The sequence below is a fragment of the Pelodiscus sinensis genome, chromosome 18 (genome assembly GCF_049634645.1).
Source record: "Pelodiscus sinensis isolate JC-2024 chromosome 18, ASM4963464v1, whole genome shotgun sequence".
In the NCBI taxonomy this organism is placed as follows: Eukaryota; Metazoa; Chordata; order Testudines; family Trionychidae; genus Pelodiscus; species Pelodiscus sinensis.
In genome coordinates, this window is record NC_134728.1 from 3,225,835 (window position 1) to 3,242,507 (window position 16,673).

The 16,673-nt window shown below is 45.9% G+C and overlaps 1 protein-coding gene across 10 annotated transcripts in view; it reads right to left on the bottom strand.

The window, feature by feature from the left end:
* GMEB2 (glucocorticoid modulatory element binding protein 2) overlaps positions 1-16,673 on the bottom strand; it is a 52,107-nt gene that overhangs the window by 18,657 nt on the left and 16,777 nt on the right. For 3 of the 10 annotated variants that reach the window (XM_075900934.1, XM_075900935.1, XM_025189347.2), the window contains exon 2: positions 15,779-15,972. The exons of 6 other annotated variants lie outside the window; for them this stretch is intronic. In XM_075900934.1, coding sequence (XP_075757049.1) covers positions 15,779-15,909 — 131 coding nt within the window. In that variant the 5' untranslated portion in view covers positions 15,910-15,972. Of the gene's footprint in view, positions 1-15,778; positions 15,973-16,673 lie in introns of those variants that run through there. One more of the 10 variants, XM_075900942.1, reaches the window with a different exon arrangement.

The following is a 16,673-nucleotide window of genomic DNA, read 5'->3' on the forward strand; positions in this document are numbered from 1 at the left end:
AGTGTGATCAGCACCTAAAGTAGCAGATCACTGAGAATCAATATACAGACATTTGGCATGTCACTGTACCCCCGTGAACTTGCTCAATGTTAAAAGCTACCAGTTCATATTGAAAGGGAGAAGGGAAAAAATAAATTATACAGGATTTCTAACACATTATGGAAAACTTTGCTTAAGCATGTTTTAAACTGGGCTGTAACTAGTTCTGCCACCTGATGAATGAGAAAAAATACATTCTATCAAGTGCCTAATGTTTCATCTCAAGGGAAGAATAAGTCTCCACGGACTCTAAACTGGAGTCTGAGCCTGTCCATGTTGACAGATGAAGGGAGGGCTTGAATCCATTCATCCAGTGAGCACAGAAAGATCAAAGCATGAATTTCTGCCATAATTGTTTTAAATTAAGTTTCTGGATCTTACGGTTTCAAGAACAATTCTGCTAATGTGACTCAAACGCAAGCCAAGGAAATGCTGCTTCCCTAATCGGGACCTAAACAGCTCTCGTGCCTCTGCTGCTCAGTAACTTTGGGAAAACTTCAGAGTGAAATAAATAAAGCCCTGACCAATTTCCCTGCTTGTTTTGAGAATCTTGCCATACAACTGTCAAGGGCCATGTCAGTGTCACATGGCTGCTGCTGGGGAATGGATTATGCAGCAGCAGCAGCTGCAGCAACAGATGCTAAACTTGCAGGGTGGGCAGCTCCAGAAAATGGAGGCCTGAGGAAGGAGTACTAAGGCTTCCAATAACCAACAGGCTTTAGAGGAACAAAAACAAAACAAAATAGGAAGCTCCTCCTCCACTCCAACAATAAGAGGGAGGTATCTCATCCATTATTCACTAACCAAAGGCTGTTATATAACATGCCACCTCCAAGGAGGAACTGGGGTCAGCACCCTGGTAGAAATCCCACCTTGCTGCTGCAGGAGGAGGCTTCTAACTGAAGTGTTCCCTCTGGATCTCACTAGTGGGGCTACCCCTCCTCTTGCCGTGTCCTGGCACACAAGTGAGTCAAACTATGGATTGCATGATTGTTAAACATGGTGAAGACAGGTCTGGATAGAGAATGAGGAAGTGCATGTGCATGTGCATACTGAAAAGGGAACCCTCATACATTCTACTTAAAGAAAAAACGGCCTAAAACAAACCTGACAGTTATGGTTTTAGAACACAGTATTCACACGGGTGATATGCAGAATTTACCTTACAATGCACATCAGTTTCTGGGGATAAATCTCCAGACCTACACAGTATCTCAAATGTCATTTCTTCTCTTCCTCACTCCTCTCAGTCACTTAGAGCAGAAATCAAAATAGGAGCGGCTAACTGCAGCTAACACCTTGCTCTCTGTACCTGAAATACCCGTACTTACTGCAATGATAGAAGTCAGAACCCATTCTAGGTTTCAGTTTGCTTATGTAGCACTAGAGGTTTCAGTTTTCTCATGGAGGCACACATTTAATTCTCACTACAGGATATACAGGCCTTGTCTACACTAAGGAATTTTGTAGACAAAATGCAGCTTTTGTTAACAAAGCAGTGAATGTGTGCACATGTGTTATGTACACACGAGACACACATGGTTTTCTGTGCAAAATGTATCAACAAAATTCAGAGTAGACACCACTCTTGACTTTATCACTCTGCTTAGCCGTTAGGTGTTCCAAAATGTCCAATCTGACCATTCTGATCACCAATTTGAACGCCACTGCTCTGCAGCCAAGTAAACAACCATGCACCCCTCCTTGTTAAAAGCTCTGAGAATTTTTGAAATTCCATTTCCTATGGGCTCGGTGTGGAGAAGTCTCATCGCATCTTCCAAAGCGACCATGGCGGGTAAATGCACTATGTGCTTACTCTCCGGGATCACTGCAGAGCTGTTGGTCTGATCAGACGCTGCCCGTACAGTCCTTTACGCTTTCTGGGAGCCCTCAGTTTCCCCTTCTCTCCAGCCCCTCGGGCAACTTTAGAAATAACAGATTGGCACACACAGAGTTCTGAAAGTCTGCCCCTCCCCGGCACCTCCTTTCCCAGCAAGTGTCCGTGGGTGTGCACACATGCATGTGTGCACGTGTTCTTTCTTGTGCAATAAAAGCAAAGTGTTGAACAGTAACTCATATTTGTCTCCTACAAATTGAGATAATAGGCACTATTAGTACATACACATGGGCTGCATCTAGACTGGCAAGTTTTTCCGCAAAAGCATGCGGAAAAGCTTGCCAGCTGTCTGCACTGGCCGCTTGATTTTGTGCAAAAGCACTGACGTTCTACTGTCCAAAATCAGTGCTTCTTGCGCAAATGCTTTGACGTTCACGTTCGGGCAAATGCCCTTTTCCGGAAATGCTTTTGCACAAAAGGGCCAGAGTAGACAGCTGAAAACTGTTTTGCACAAAAAAGCCCTGATGGCAAAAATGGTGATCGGGGCTTTCTTGCGCAAAATCGCATCTAGATTGGCACGGACGCTTTTCCGCAAAAAGTGCTTTTGCGGAAAAGCGTCTGTGCCAATCTAGACGCTCTTTTCCGCAAATGCTTTTAACGGAAAAACTTTTCCGTTAAAAGCATTTGCAGAAAATCATGCCAGTCTAGACGTAGCCAGGTAGCACAATGATTTACTTACTGGAATGTAAGGCCCCAAACGTCATCATTGCTTCCTAAGAAAACTACATGTGATGTAATACTGTGGCACCAATCAGACATATACATTACTAGCTCTCATTTTCAAAGTGTTGCCTCAAAGCCTCCCTGGTTGGAATTGCCGCCTCTGATAGCCCCACTCTCTGCCTGCTCAAAATCAGCAGTCAAACGGTCTGCCACAATACTCCTGAGCTAACCTTTCAACCTTAGCTGCATAGAGTATGCAACATACAACACACAGGACGTGGGAACATTATCCTCTAACCTGCCATAAAGACATCACCAGCACAACTTTAATCTGTCAGGCACATTCCATGGTCATTTGGCATCTGCTCAGTCTGTCGTTGAGTCACTCTGCACCACTGTCCAAGTTTCCCATCTAAGGTTTCATGAGCCATAGCTGTAACAGTTACACTGGATTTCCCAGGATCACAATGGGCCTTTCAACATCCTCACTGTAGCCTTCTGGCCCAAAAAGAAAGTCCCTTCATATATAAAGGCCAATGTTACGGAAGAGGTGTGCATCATGCACCTCCCCAGACCACCCTAGTTTAATGTCAGTAAAACACCCAGGGTGATCCTAAAGCACCTTTAACTTCATGGAGAAATACCCCTTCCTATTGATGTACTCTGTTGCAGGGTATTGTGGTGCCAGAATTGGAATGTGTGCCATCTATTGCCCCTCCATGGTTAGGGAAAGCCATTTCTGAAAAGCTATCCACTATGTTACCAATTCCCACTTTCTATTTTACCGAATTTCTCACAAAGATGTTTGCTGTGCATCATGGCAAGGGCTGTTGAAAACATGCCACCAAAGAAAGCTGGAATCCCATTGCATGCTGGGTAAGAAAGCAATGCATCATGGCACACTGAGCAAAGTCCCACGATGCTCCATGATCTGCTCCATCTTCCCACAACACCTCGTGACACAAGTGGTTGAGCTGGCCTGCAGGATGGATACCCATTGTGAATCTCACACACTGCCCTGCCGATGACAGTACCTCACTTGTGTAAGCGCTTTGCAAATAGTGGGAGCAAGTGCAAATGTGGCATACTGATTTTTATTATAGCAATTTTTGAGTGTCAACATCACTTTTGGCCACAACACTCTGTAGTATAGACAAGGTCTAATTTCTTCCTGGTTTCTATTCTGCCACTGAAAATGTTTGATTAAAGATCTGTTAACAAGCCAACCAACCCATGAATACAGATCAGCACATTATAGCATCCCTGAGTTCCCCAGAGCACAGGCTGCCTGGCCTCCTACAAGTTACATACATACAGTACAAGGACAAGCTACTACAGCCACAGGCAGACAGCTAATTAAAGACAATATATCAAAGTGTTCTACTTCCTGCCTTGTATTAATATCCCTCCCCAACTTTCAGTGCTTACTAAGGGAAGGAGATACAGACAACTGATTCTGCATGACTTCCCTATCCTCCCTGATAGTCCCTGGCTTGCATCAGCTTCATCTCTGTGTACATGCAAAATAGACTATTTAAATAGAAGAACTTTTAAAAATACACACCAATGGGAAATATATTTAGGCTATCGTAAAGTGTAAATATTTCTTCTTTACACTCCTGGGATGCCACTGCAATCTTAGCCAGCACATAACACTGATTTTATATATGTTAATCTTGCACAGTAGATTCCCATGCAAGGAAGCAAGGGCATGCTGGCAGCATCTACAAACTTATATGAGCTCTGGATATCAGTCTGCACGGCCATCTCTACTGGATTTGAAAGGTGTGCATTTGGGTTTTCTGGCAAAGAGGCCCAGTCTAATTACTACAGCACATTCTCTCCACTTCTTTCTAAAGTTCTGGGGTGAGGAAGAGGAAATGACAGTTAACTTTCTGGACACGTCAGCAGTTTCACTCTGTATAAACAGGGTGTCTGAAGCAAAAGTTTATGGAGGATGTAAATCTAAAATCTGGCCTGTTCTGATAAAGAGGGAGAGGATCGAAGTGACCGACTGACTCGGTGATTAATAGGCTGCTTACATAAAACAGGGCTAGGCTACCCAGGAAAGACGAGTTCAGGAGCTACCAGTTTTTCCCTTCTAATTTCTCAGTAAGCCCTGGTTTACATTAGGGGGCTATTTCAAAATAACAGGGGTAATAATAATAATAATAGCCACAATGCCAAGCCCATTATTTCGAAATAACGGGCTGGTTATTGCAAAATCTGTACTCCTGCTTTTCTTAGGGATTAATGCTTAATACTCCATTTCAAAAAAGTTATTTTGAAATAGCAGTAGTGTGGATGCCCTACTGCTATTTTGGAATAACTACTCCCCAGAGTAATTCAAAATAATTACTCTCCGGTGCTTCCTGGGCCTCTAAGTCAAGGTACTGTGTCCACAATAACGAAGCCTGTCTCAGACTAATTTCAAGGCTTCCCCGTAGTGATACACCTTCTCATAGAGCTGGAAGGGACCTTGAGAGGTCATTGAGTCCAGGCCCCTGCTGTCATGGCAGGACCAATTACCAAGACAGGCTATTTCAAATTTAGTTATTTTGAAATAATTTCCTAGTGTAGACATGCCCTAAATGACTGTAGGTCAGATCTACAGTCGAGAAATTGCTCTCCTTCCAGCCACAAGACAAGTATCTTGTTCACAACAGAGCAGGGGCAGCTGTAATGTGGAGATGGGAGATCTTGTGTGGGAAGCATTTCAGAATCATGAGGTAGGTGAACACTCTCCTAGGATTCCAGAGTTACTGCTTTGGACAAGTAACAGTATGGGAGAGGATGAGATAGGCTACTCTGATACGCAGGTTCCACTGTGTAGAAATAATTAAATAGTCAGTGGAGTAGAGAACTACACAAAAATGAGGACACTAGCTAAGCAGAAATTAAAAAGTGCAGTCACAAGAGTAAAACCCCTGAAAGAAGCATGGAGACTACTTAAAAACACCAGAAGACAGGCTCACACTAATGAATACCCTAAATTAAAAAAAAAGAAAAAAAAAAAAGACACCAGCAAGACCAAAATAATGCTACTCACTAAACACAAAAGAGTAATGGGAGGCCACTAGATGCAAAATGCACCCTTTAAAATTTGGGATTCAGATTCTAATGAAGATAGGAAGAGGTACAGACCCTGGCTTACTGAATTCTAAAAATATAATAAAGATAAGCCAAGAAGAAATCTGAGAAGCAACCTGCCAAATACAGGATAGATCTCACAGCTCCGGCACCCTTGGGAACTGACCAGTCCCAAATGAGGGAATTTGCCAGACCCGGGAGGTCCCCTGCCACTGATTCCCCAGCCTGCCACCCTTCAGTGCTGCCAGCTCTGTTGCCCCAGCTGACTCCCTGGCCTCCAAACCCACTGACTCTCATCCTGCCAGCTCTCAGCCCCACCTGGACCACAGCATGCACCGCTCTACCCCCCAAAAAAAGCTCTCAGGGCCATGCACAAAGGTGCTCTGGTGTCAATTAAAAGGGGCCCAGGGCAACTCCCCACTTTGTCCCCACTGTCAGCGGGCCTGCCTAAGACAGAAATCAGCTCCTGTACCAGATGACTAGAAGGTGGCTAACATAATGCTGATTTTTGTAAAAGGACACCAGAGGGGATCCTGGAAATTACAGGCTGGTAAACCTAACTTCAATGCTGGCAAATTGGCAGAAAGTACAATAAAGAACAGAATTATCAGGCACACAAACAAACGTGATTTACTGGGGCCGAAGAGTCAACACAACTTCTGTAAAGGGAAATCATGCTTCACCAATCTATCAGAAGTCTCTGAGGGTATGTCTACACTACAATGTTAGTTCGAACTAACGGACGTTAGTTCGAACTAACATTCATAGGCGCTACACTAGCGCTCCGCTAGTTCGAATTTAAATGGAACTAGCGGAGCGCTTAGTTCGAACTAGGAAAACCTCATTTTACAAGGATTAAGCCTAGTTCGAACTTACTAGTTCGAATTAAGGGGTGTGTAGCCCCTTAATTCGAACTAGTGGGAGGCTAGCCCTCCCCAGGTTTCCCTGGTGGCCACTCTGGCCAACACCAAGGAAACTCTATTGCCCCCCCTCCCGGCCCCGGACCCCTTAAAGGGGCCCGGGCTGGCTACGGTGCCTGTGCCAGGTGCAAGCCTGCCAGCACCCAGCCAGCAGACCCTGCACCTGACACGGCACAGAGCCACCCACCCGATGTCCCCCAGCTCACCCCCTCTTCCCGGGACCAGGCTGGCGGCTCCCAGGAGCTTCCCCGGGACCGCAAGAGGCGGGCACCTTCCTGGGCTAGTGCAGACATCGTGGACTTCGTCCACGATCTCCGCACTAGGCACAGGAAAGTGGCCGGCTAGGGCAGGAGAGCTGCCAGCCTGGCCACCCAGGAGCAGGTGTGCATGAAAATCAAGGGGGTCCAGTGAGACCCCCGACCCTGAGCCCTGAGCTTACAATGGCCGTACTGGGTCAGACCAAAGGTCCATCTAGCCCAGTAGCCTGTCTGCCGACAGCGGCCAACCCTAGGGACCCTGGAGGGGATGGACCGAAGACAGTGACCAAGCCATTTGTCTCGTGCCATCCCTCTCCAGCCTTCCACTAACTTTGGGCAGGGACACCACTCCTACCCCCTGGCTAAGACTACTCCATGGACCCAACCTCCATGACTTGATCTCACTTCCCTTTGAACTCTGTTCTAGTTGTAGCCTTCACAGCCTCCTGCAGCAAGGAGTTCCACAGGTTAACTATTTGCTTTGTGAAGAACAACAACTTTCTCTTACTAGTTTGACGCCTGCTACCCATTCCTTTCCTTTGGTGTCCTCTAGTCCTTCTTTATGGGAACTCAGGAAGAACTTTTCTGAATGCACCCTCTCCACCCAACCCCTGCTTTTAGAGACCTCTATCCTGTCCCCACTCCATCTCCTCTTTTCTAAGCTGAACAGTCCCAGTCTCTTTAGCCTCTCTTCATCTGGGACCTGTTCCCAACCCCTGATCATTGTAGTTGCCCTCCCCTCTTCCAGCCTTTCTCTTCCCCTCTCCCACCTCCTTTTCCCAGTCTCCCCCAGTTTTGTTCAATAAAGACAGAGTCAATGTTGGAAGAAACGTTATCTTTATTTTGTACATCAGGAAGGGGGGCTAGGGAAGGGTAAGTGGAAGGAGGTGAGGGAGGAATGGGGTACGAGCCCCCGATGGGGAGGACTGGGCTGGCTCTGCGGGTGGAAGCTCTCCTGTAGCCCCCCAATTGCCCCCTGTCCCCAGATGGCAGCCTGCGGCAAGTGCAGCCGGGCTGATGGCCGAGTGCTGTGATGTGCCCAGTGTGGGCATTCCGGGCACTCCAAGCCAGGACTGCTTTGCAAGCGGGGCACCCCTGAGAACTGTCTGTCCGGGGTGGGGGTCGGGTCCCTTTAAGCGCAGCCCTCGGCTAGCCTGAGACAGCATCTCCACGCTCTAAGTCCTCCTCTGATGCTCTGCCGGCACTGCTTCCGGCCATCCTTAAGCCCTGTTCAGGGTCCACTCAATGTGGACATGCTAATTCGAATTAGCAAAACGCTAATTCGAACTAGTTTTTAGTTCTAGACGCGTTAGTTCGAATTAGCTTAGTTCAAATTAACTAATTCGAACTAAGTTAGTTCGAACTAACTCTGTAGTGTAGACATAACCTGAGGGAATCAACAAGCATGTGGCTATGGGTACGACAGTCAATATAATGTACCTGGATTTTCAGAAATCCTTTAAAAGGCTCTTAAGCAAACTAAGTAGCCATAGGGTAAGAGAAAATCCTCTCAAGGACTGATGGAACGATAAGGCACCATGGGTAGGAATGGAGACAGGTGAACAGTGGGGTCCTCAGGGATCCATATTTGGAGCATGTTTAATACAGAAAAGAGGAAATACTTTTTCACAGTGCACAACTAACCTCTGGAACTCTCTGACATAGGATGCTGTGTTGTCCAAAAGTATAACTGGCTTCAAAACAGCTGGATACGTTTGTGGAAGATGGGTCCATCTGTGGCTATTAACCTAAATGATCAGGAATGCAACCTGGTGCTCAGAGCACCCCTAAGCAGGAGTGGAAGACAGGGGTGAATTGCTCCACAATTGCCCTGTTCTGTACTCTCCTTCTGAAGGTCTGCTATGGGCTACTGTCAGAGATGAAATACTGGACAAGATGGACCATTGTCTGATCCAGTATAGCAACTCTTGGGACATGATCCTGGTCATGTCATTAAGTTGATATGAATTCACTCCCAGGTGAGTGCCCTAACCATCAAGCAATAAAGTCATTCTCAGGCTTTCCCATGCCCTACTGTTAATACTTTATACTCCGTGGAATAGCTTCAAGAGGAGAGAGCCACATCAGAATATCCTATATCTTGGTGGATAGGCCACTCTCCTATAATGTGGGAGATCCAGGTTCACATCTCTTCTTCACATCAGGTAGAGGGAGGAATGAAAGCAGGTCTCTCATATTGTAAGAAAATGGCTTGACCATTTATAAACAGTGCACAGCTCATCCTTCCCACCAAAAATTTTATTCACCCAGTCAGCCTGACAACCTACATCAACAATTCACTGGCCCGAATCATTTATGTGCCTCATTTCCCCTTCATTATCAAAGTGTAAATGGTTTTCTCGAAGGGACTCACCTGCCTGGTATATAGTCTCTCACCTTTTATAACATATACATGAACAGGTCACTTTGCTTTGCCATTCTTCCTGCAGAACATGCATATTCTGTCTCTGTTGCACTGTCATATTCATGCTCAGCATGAAGGGCTGTATTAAAATCAAGTGATGCTCTGAGCCCCACCCACCTATATATTTTACTTGCAAGGAAGTGCTGTGCTTTTCTAAAGTCTTGCTAAGCATATTGCAAGCCTGCAAACTTGCCAAGTTGGAACTGCAAATGCTAAGCAAACACATACGGGCTGTGTCTACACTGGGCCACTTATTCCGGAAAATCAGCTGCTTTTCCGGAATAAGCTGTGAGCTGTCTACACTGGCCCTTGAATTTCCGGAAAAGCAACAATGATCTACTGTACAAAATCAGCAGCTATTCCGGAAAAACTATTCTGCTCCCGCTCGGGCATAAGTCCTTATTCTGGAACACTGTTCCGGAAAAGGGCCAGTGTAGACAGCCCAGTAGTCTTTTCCGGAAAAAAGCCCCGATCGCGAAAATGGCAATTGGGGCTCTTTTCCGGAAAAATGCGTCTACATTGGCCACAGACGCTTTTCCGGAAAAAGGGCTTTTCCGGAAAAGCAGCCTGCCAATGTAGACGCTCCTTTTCCGGAAAAACTGAAAACGGAATAGTATTCCGTTTTAATCATTTCCGGAAATTCATGCCAGTGTAGACACAGCCACAGAGAAGACTATTCGAGGAGTGATAGTCTAACGAGGGATGTTGCAAATTCCATTAACTATTTGATTAGTTGATTAATCTAAACGTATTGACTAGTCTATTAGTCGATAAGGGCTCTTGCTACATTTCAAAGGCAGAAGAGCCTTGGGGAACATAGAGCCAGTGAGGGACTCTAGCACAAGGCCCGCAGGGCTCTAGTACATTTAAAAAACAGGGAGCACGGGGCCAGCGGGGGACTGCTTGAGTCCCCTGCTTGCCCCATGGTTCCTGCGGCACTCCTACTTTTGAAATGCAGCATGAACCCCGCTCTCACTACATTTCAAAGGCAGAAGTGCCACCAGTTCCCTGCTGCACCCCTGCCTCCCCACATAAAGACGGTGCTGAGGGAACCAGCTTTTAAGCCAGTTCCTCCCGGCACCAGCTCCTGTTTCCCCCCTTGCTGCCTCTCTGATAGAGGCAGCGGGGGGGAGGGGGGAGAAGCAACTAGTCGAGTCACTAGTTGACTAGTCACTTACATCCCTATGTGTAACACAATGGAAGAAAAGAAGAATTGTATTTCAATAATTCACCAATGTGCTACTACAGGATTCCTTCCCAGCCATCTGTAAAATTTATCTGGGAGAACAGCCAAAATGCCATTTTAGTTGGACCTGCCTTGTCGCAGATGCAAAAGAGAGAGACGGGTCCACTTCTTTACATCCACAACACCAATATACCTTCAGCCTGATTCAAATCTCACTCAGAGGTGTAAATCAGGAACAAAGCCAGTGTACGTGAGAGAAGAGTCTGAGAATAGTCTGGTTCTGCATCTTCTATTACTTTTAGTGCTGACTTTTGGAAGGGAAAACTAATCCAGCTGCATCTTAAATCTCAAATTCTAATAACCTTCAACAGTCTGAGATAGTAACTCACAACACTGTTGAGGCTCCTATAAAATGATATTTTTCCTGCAGAGGTTTAACTGGGAGAAAAAAGGCACTTGAAATGGAATATACCAATTGTACTTCTCTTCTCTGCCACACCTTTCTTCCCTCTGCATGGCTACGTCTACATTGGCCCCTTTTCCGGAAGGGGCATGTTAATTTCACAGGTCGTAATAGGGAAATCCGCGGGGGATTTAAATATCCCCCGCGGCATTTAAATAAAAATGTCCGCCGCTTTTTTCCAGCTTTTAGAAAAGCCGGAAAAGAGCGTCTACTTTGAAGTAGGAATAAGATCCTCCGGAAAAGGGCTTTTTTTCCAGAGGATCGGGGCCAGTGTAGACGCTCTTTTCCGGCTTTTCTAAAAGCCGGAAAAAAGCGGCGGACATTTTTATTTAAATGCCGCGGGGGATATTTAAATCCCCCGCGGATTTCCCTATTACGACCTGTGAAATTAACATGCCCCTTTCGGAAAAGGGGCCAGTGTAGACGAGCCCCATGTGTTTCTCCTGTGCAGATGTAAAAGTCGTGCACCTCAGCAGACAAAGGTAGAAGGGATGAAAGAGCACTTGATGGCTACAACAGTGTGTCCCACCACCAAACAAGTATTTACATTAGCAGGTTGCCATGACAAAGCTGGGAAGACAGCTGCCATTCACATTTCGTCAGACAGGATCACTCAAGTTTCTTCCCAGACGGAGCCATAAACCGGAGAAGGAAAAAGAAGAAACTAAGTGCCCATGAGACAACTTGCTCATTTTTTTCCCAATTGCTTTTATTTAGCAGTGGAACCATGAAAGCAACCTCATCCCCCTGCCCATGGAAAAAAAAATGCAGAAGAAATTATGATCAGAAACACAGCAGTCAGGGGACCATGATATAGACTGACCATTTCTTAGACTGCAGATACCTGCAATATTAGTTTCTTGCAGTAACCCTGAGCCACCTCTGCATTTACCACTTGTTTTATTAAACAGTCATCCATCCAATACGTTCTTATGCTTTAACTGCAGGTTTGATTTTTTTTAGTAAAAATAAGGCCACAATAGCATTAAAAAAAAGCATTATCCAGAATATTATCTCAATAGGGCCATTAATCTGGACTCTGTTTAAATTTTTCAAGGGATTAAAGCTAAATTCAAAGTCTATTTCACAGGGTACGCTGGGACCAATACAAGGAAGTAAGATACAAATTATGGATCCTCAGCCATTCTCTTGTGCCAGAAAGCACTGAAAAATGAGACTGAAAGGAGAGGAAGCCAAACAAACTATGAATCTCTAGAGAAGTCCCTGCAATGTAGTTCAGTGAAACTAAAAAGAATCTCCAGAAAAGATCATTCTCCTGTCTACTCCTGAGGCTGCAGACCAGCTCAGAGGCACACATTCTGTCTGATAACAGTTATCACCTATGAGTTTCACTACACAAGCTCCAAGATGTGATTCCTTTTGAAAGCAGGTCCACATGCTAAAGCCCCAGGTGGGAAGGATGGAGTGAGAGAGAGGGACAGGTTTTGGACGTCTCATAAAAGAACAAAGGATCTCCTAATCACACCCACGCTGCTACCCAGAAAAACAAATGCCTCTTATGAGCATGACAATAAAAATATCTTCCCCCTCTCTATGGAATTATCCAACTCCTGTTTATTAAATACACAAAAGGACACATGAATAATTACTACAAAAATAAGATACAGGTGCTTCCAGCACTGCTTGGGGAGAAAGAAAACAGTCAACATTTCCGTGATCAGAGCATCGAAAGCACATTACGTTGCTTCAACTGGATTTAAAAGGGCACCTGGTAACACACATATTAAACACAAAAGCTATCTGGCACCTATTTAACACGGCAGCTTCCCAGTTTCACATCTGATTGCTTCCCCAACGGGCAGGCTATGGAGGCAAATGCGGGCAGAAATGGCAGGAAACTACACTGAAGGCAAAGGGGAAAGAACTGGTCTGCTCCTCCCCGTTACTATCTATTAAGTTGGGAGAAAACTACTTTGCTAACAGGAAATACACAGGCATCCAGGAGATGTCAGATGAGACCACACAAATTTGTAATGGAGGCCCCTGACTTGCGACTGCCTGAGTTCCGACCCCCTGCACTTACAAACTTTTTTTAAGTGCGGAAGGGGCTGGAAACCTCCGACTTATGTCCTCGGCCCGCATTTATGATGGCGCACGGATTCGAGTTACAATGCCCCTGACTTGCGACACTTCCTCCAGAACCAATCGCATTGCAAGTCGGGGGCCTCCTGTACTGCTTTTCAACTCTTGTGAACCAACAGAGCTAAAATAGAATGAGCTGTGGATTCTATTCTAGCTTGAGTATTATATAGAATTAGCAATAAGTTTAAATTGTTACAGCTGTAGCATTCCATAGCAGGGTTACGGACATCTCAGGGAGCACATTGTTTGTAGGGATGAAAATTAGGATCAGCATCTTTTTATTTATAAACTACCTATTTGAATGGTACTCTTTGAGAAACAATACATATGGACTCTCATGGTATCCTTTTTCCAAAGTCATTTTGTAGAACAGATTTGTATTTTAAGACCCTCAAATAGGTTAGTTTAGAAGGCTTCCATTCACTCCAAAAAATAGTGGATCCCACTACTAAAATACCCACAAACCAATAGGACACTGAGATCTGTGTTTGAGTTTAGGAATGAGCTGGCATGGGGACTATATTGCCAGTTAACTCAAGTGTAAATGAAATCAATGTAAATTTGGAATATGCAAGGAATCGTAGAACTAAAAGGGCCCTTGAGAGGTCTCCTAGTCCAATCTCCTGCACTCGTGACAAGACCAAGCACAAGCTAGACCTGTGGGGGGCAACCTGCGGCCCCATTGGGGTTCTACGTGTGGCCCGCAAGACATCTTGTTTTATTGTTGCCCATGCTCAGGGTTGCCAGATTCCACTGGTTTCTGTCCATGTCATTCTTTTCCTACCTGTATTACTAAAGTGACACCCATGTAAAGCAAGGGCACATGAAGTGAAGTACGTTCGGATTGCACACAGTATTGACTGTAAGAGCCATGCGCTCCCTCTGCATCTAATCAAAGAGCTGCTACAATTCAATTGGCACACCCCAGAAATTTTAGGTAGCCAAGCACAGTTAGCAAAACTACCCTAACCCAGGAGACTGACTTGGTTACAATAGTCTTGCAGCCCACTGAGATGAAGGAGGGATGGCCACTCATGCAATCCACTCGGTAGCCTAGGTTGTCCATTGCTGATCTAGACCATCCCTGACAGTGTTTGTCTAACCCAGTGGTCCCCAACACGGTGCCCGCGGGCGCCATGGCACCTGCGGGGCCATTTGTGTGCACCCGCCAAGTGCTTGGGGCTGGCCTGGCCCCGGGCGCGTGGCATTTGGAGGGGGCGCCGGCCCCCAGCGCGCGGCGCTTGGGAGGAGCACCGGCCCCGGGAGCGCGGCGTTTGCAGGGGGGGGGGGGGGGGCGCGGCCCCGGGCGTGCGGCGCTTGGGAGGAGCGCCGGCCCCGAAACGGGGCACTTGCGGGGGGGCCCCCGCTCCCGAGCACGCGGCTATGTGGGGGGCGCCCCCGGGCGTGCATGTGTCCCCGCCCTCTGGCGCCCGGCAGGCGAACGGCCACGCCCCCTGGCACCCGGCAGCCTCTAAAGGTTGGGGACCACTGGTCTAACCTGTTCTTAAAAATCTTCAATGAGGAAGATTCCACAACATCCCTAAGCAATTTATTCCAGTGCTTCACCAACCTGACAGGAAGTTTTTCCTAATGTCCAACCTAAACCTCCCTTGCTGCAATTTAAGCCCATTGCTTCTTGTCCTGTCCTCAGAGGTCAAGGAGAATAATTTTTCTCCCTCCTGCTTGTAATACTCTTTAAGCAGGATCAGACTCTCAGAAGCTAACTCAGTTATCCTAGTATGGTCTACCTACACTGTAGCTGAAGCACTGATACATAAAGGACTTCAGCATCGAATAGACCAGTGTTTCTCAACCAGTGGGACGAGTACCCTTGGGGTACTTGAGAGAAGTCTGGGGGGGGGGGGGGTATGTCAACACAACTGAAATTTGGAGAAAACCGAATTTTTGTTTTAAGTTTTACGGCGCTTGATTATTTTTGTTCTTTTTACATCCAAAAATGTAATTGCCCGCCAGGCTACAATTAAGTTGTTTAAACAAATGTGCTGCAATGGTAGAAAAAAATTGTGTCTGAAAACTGTAGGCACTGGGGGTACTTACAATTTTTTTTCTTTTGAAAAAGGGGTACTTAGGGTTGAGAAAAAGGTTGAGAAACACTTGAATAGACCATGGATTCTCAAACTTCACTGGACCACAACCCCCTTCTGACAACAAAAATTACTACATGACCCCAGCGAGGGACCAAAGCCTGAACCAGAGCCCTGTGCCTGGGGGAAGCGAGGGGGGGGGGCAAAGCAAAGAGAGAAGGCAAAACTGAATCAAGGTAAAACTGAAGCACAATGGCTTCAGTCCCAGGCAGAGGACCTATAGTGTCAGGGTCTATAGAGTAACTGAAATTACAGTGTAGACAAGATCCTCAGTTAAAGACTAGTTTTAACCTAGCTTGGCTACTCCAAAGTTTAACAGCAATTAGTAAACCACATTTTCCTGGTTATGTCTACTTGGCCACAGACTATCAGGAAGGGGACACAGGGACTACTAATTTAACTTCACTTGGTTAGCATGGTGTCCAAGATGATGGTGGCGAAGAAAATCTTGGTTCTCCCTTGTCAAGGATACAAGTTAAACAGCCACAGCTCAGGCAGGATAATAAGGGACTGACACTCACTTCTATTCTGAATCCCATAATTCACTGGTATTTGAAGTCTGCTTTGGCTGAATGTTAAAGCCCAAACCTCCGTGTCATTTCTACTGCGTATGATGAAATCATTTCTTACCCATGTTGAGACAAGTTTGTGGTCACTAGTACAGTTTTCACTTCTTCCACACCACTGCCATCAACCACATTGTCAGGTGTCGTTACCACGACCACCTCCTCCATGTGAACGCTCACATCTGGGGTCGCCATGGTTAGGCAAAAGAGCACAGCAATCACCAGCTATGTGGAGAAGTCCCTCCGGGAACTGGTTTCCTGTGTTTAAAAAAAAAAAAAAAAAAAAAAAAGAGAGCAAAAATGTGATAGATGAGAAGATTCCCAGTAGTAAAACTGGCTAGAAAAATAAGAACCACAGAATTGTAGAACACTAGAACTGGAAGGGACCTTGAGAGGCCATCAAGTCCAGTCCCCTGCCCTCACAGTACGATCATCTATATCATCCTTGATAGATGTCTGTTTAACCTGTTCTTAAATATCTCCAGTGATGGAGATTCTACAACCTCCCTAGTATCAGAGGGGTAGCCGTGTTAGTCTGAATCTGCAAAGCGGCGAGGAGTCCTGTGGCACCTTATAGACTAACCGAAGTGTTGGAGCATAAGCTTATGCTACAACACTTTGGTTAGTCTATAACAGTGATCTCCAACCTTTTTACACCCAAGATCACTTTTTAAATGACAGACCAAGCTAAGATCTACCGCCCCACTCCTTCCTTGAAGCCCCACCCCTTTCTATTCCCCTCCTCTCTATCACTTACCATCCCCAATCCTTATACTGCTACTTTAAAAAAAAATTCCCAACATTCCTCGCAGCTATTCACCTGTGCTGTTGCTCGGTGAGTAGCTGCTCCTCAAATGAGGAAATCTAATGTAAATGTATTGCACAGGCACGCAGTTCAGAGAGGGCTCAAGAGCTACTCTTAGAGCCTCTGAGATCTACCGGTAGATCGCGATCTACTG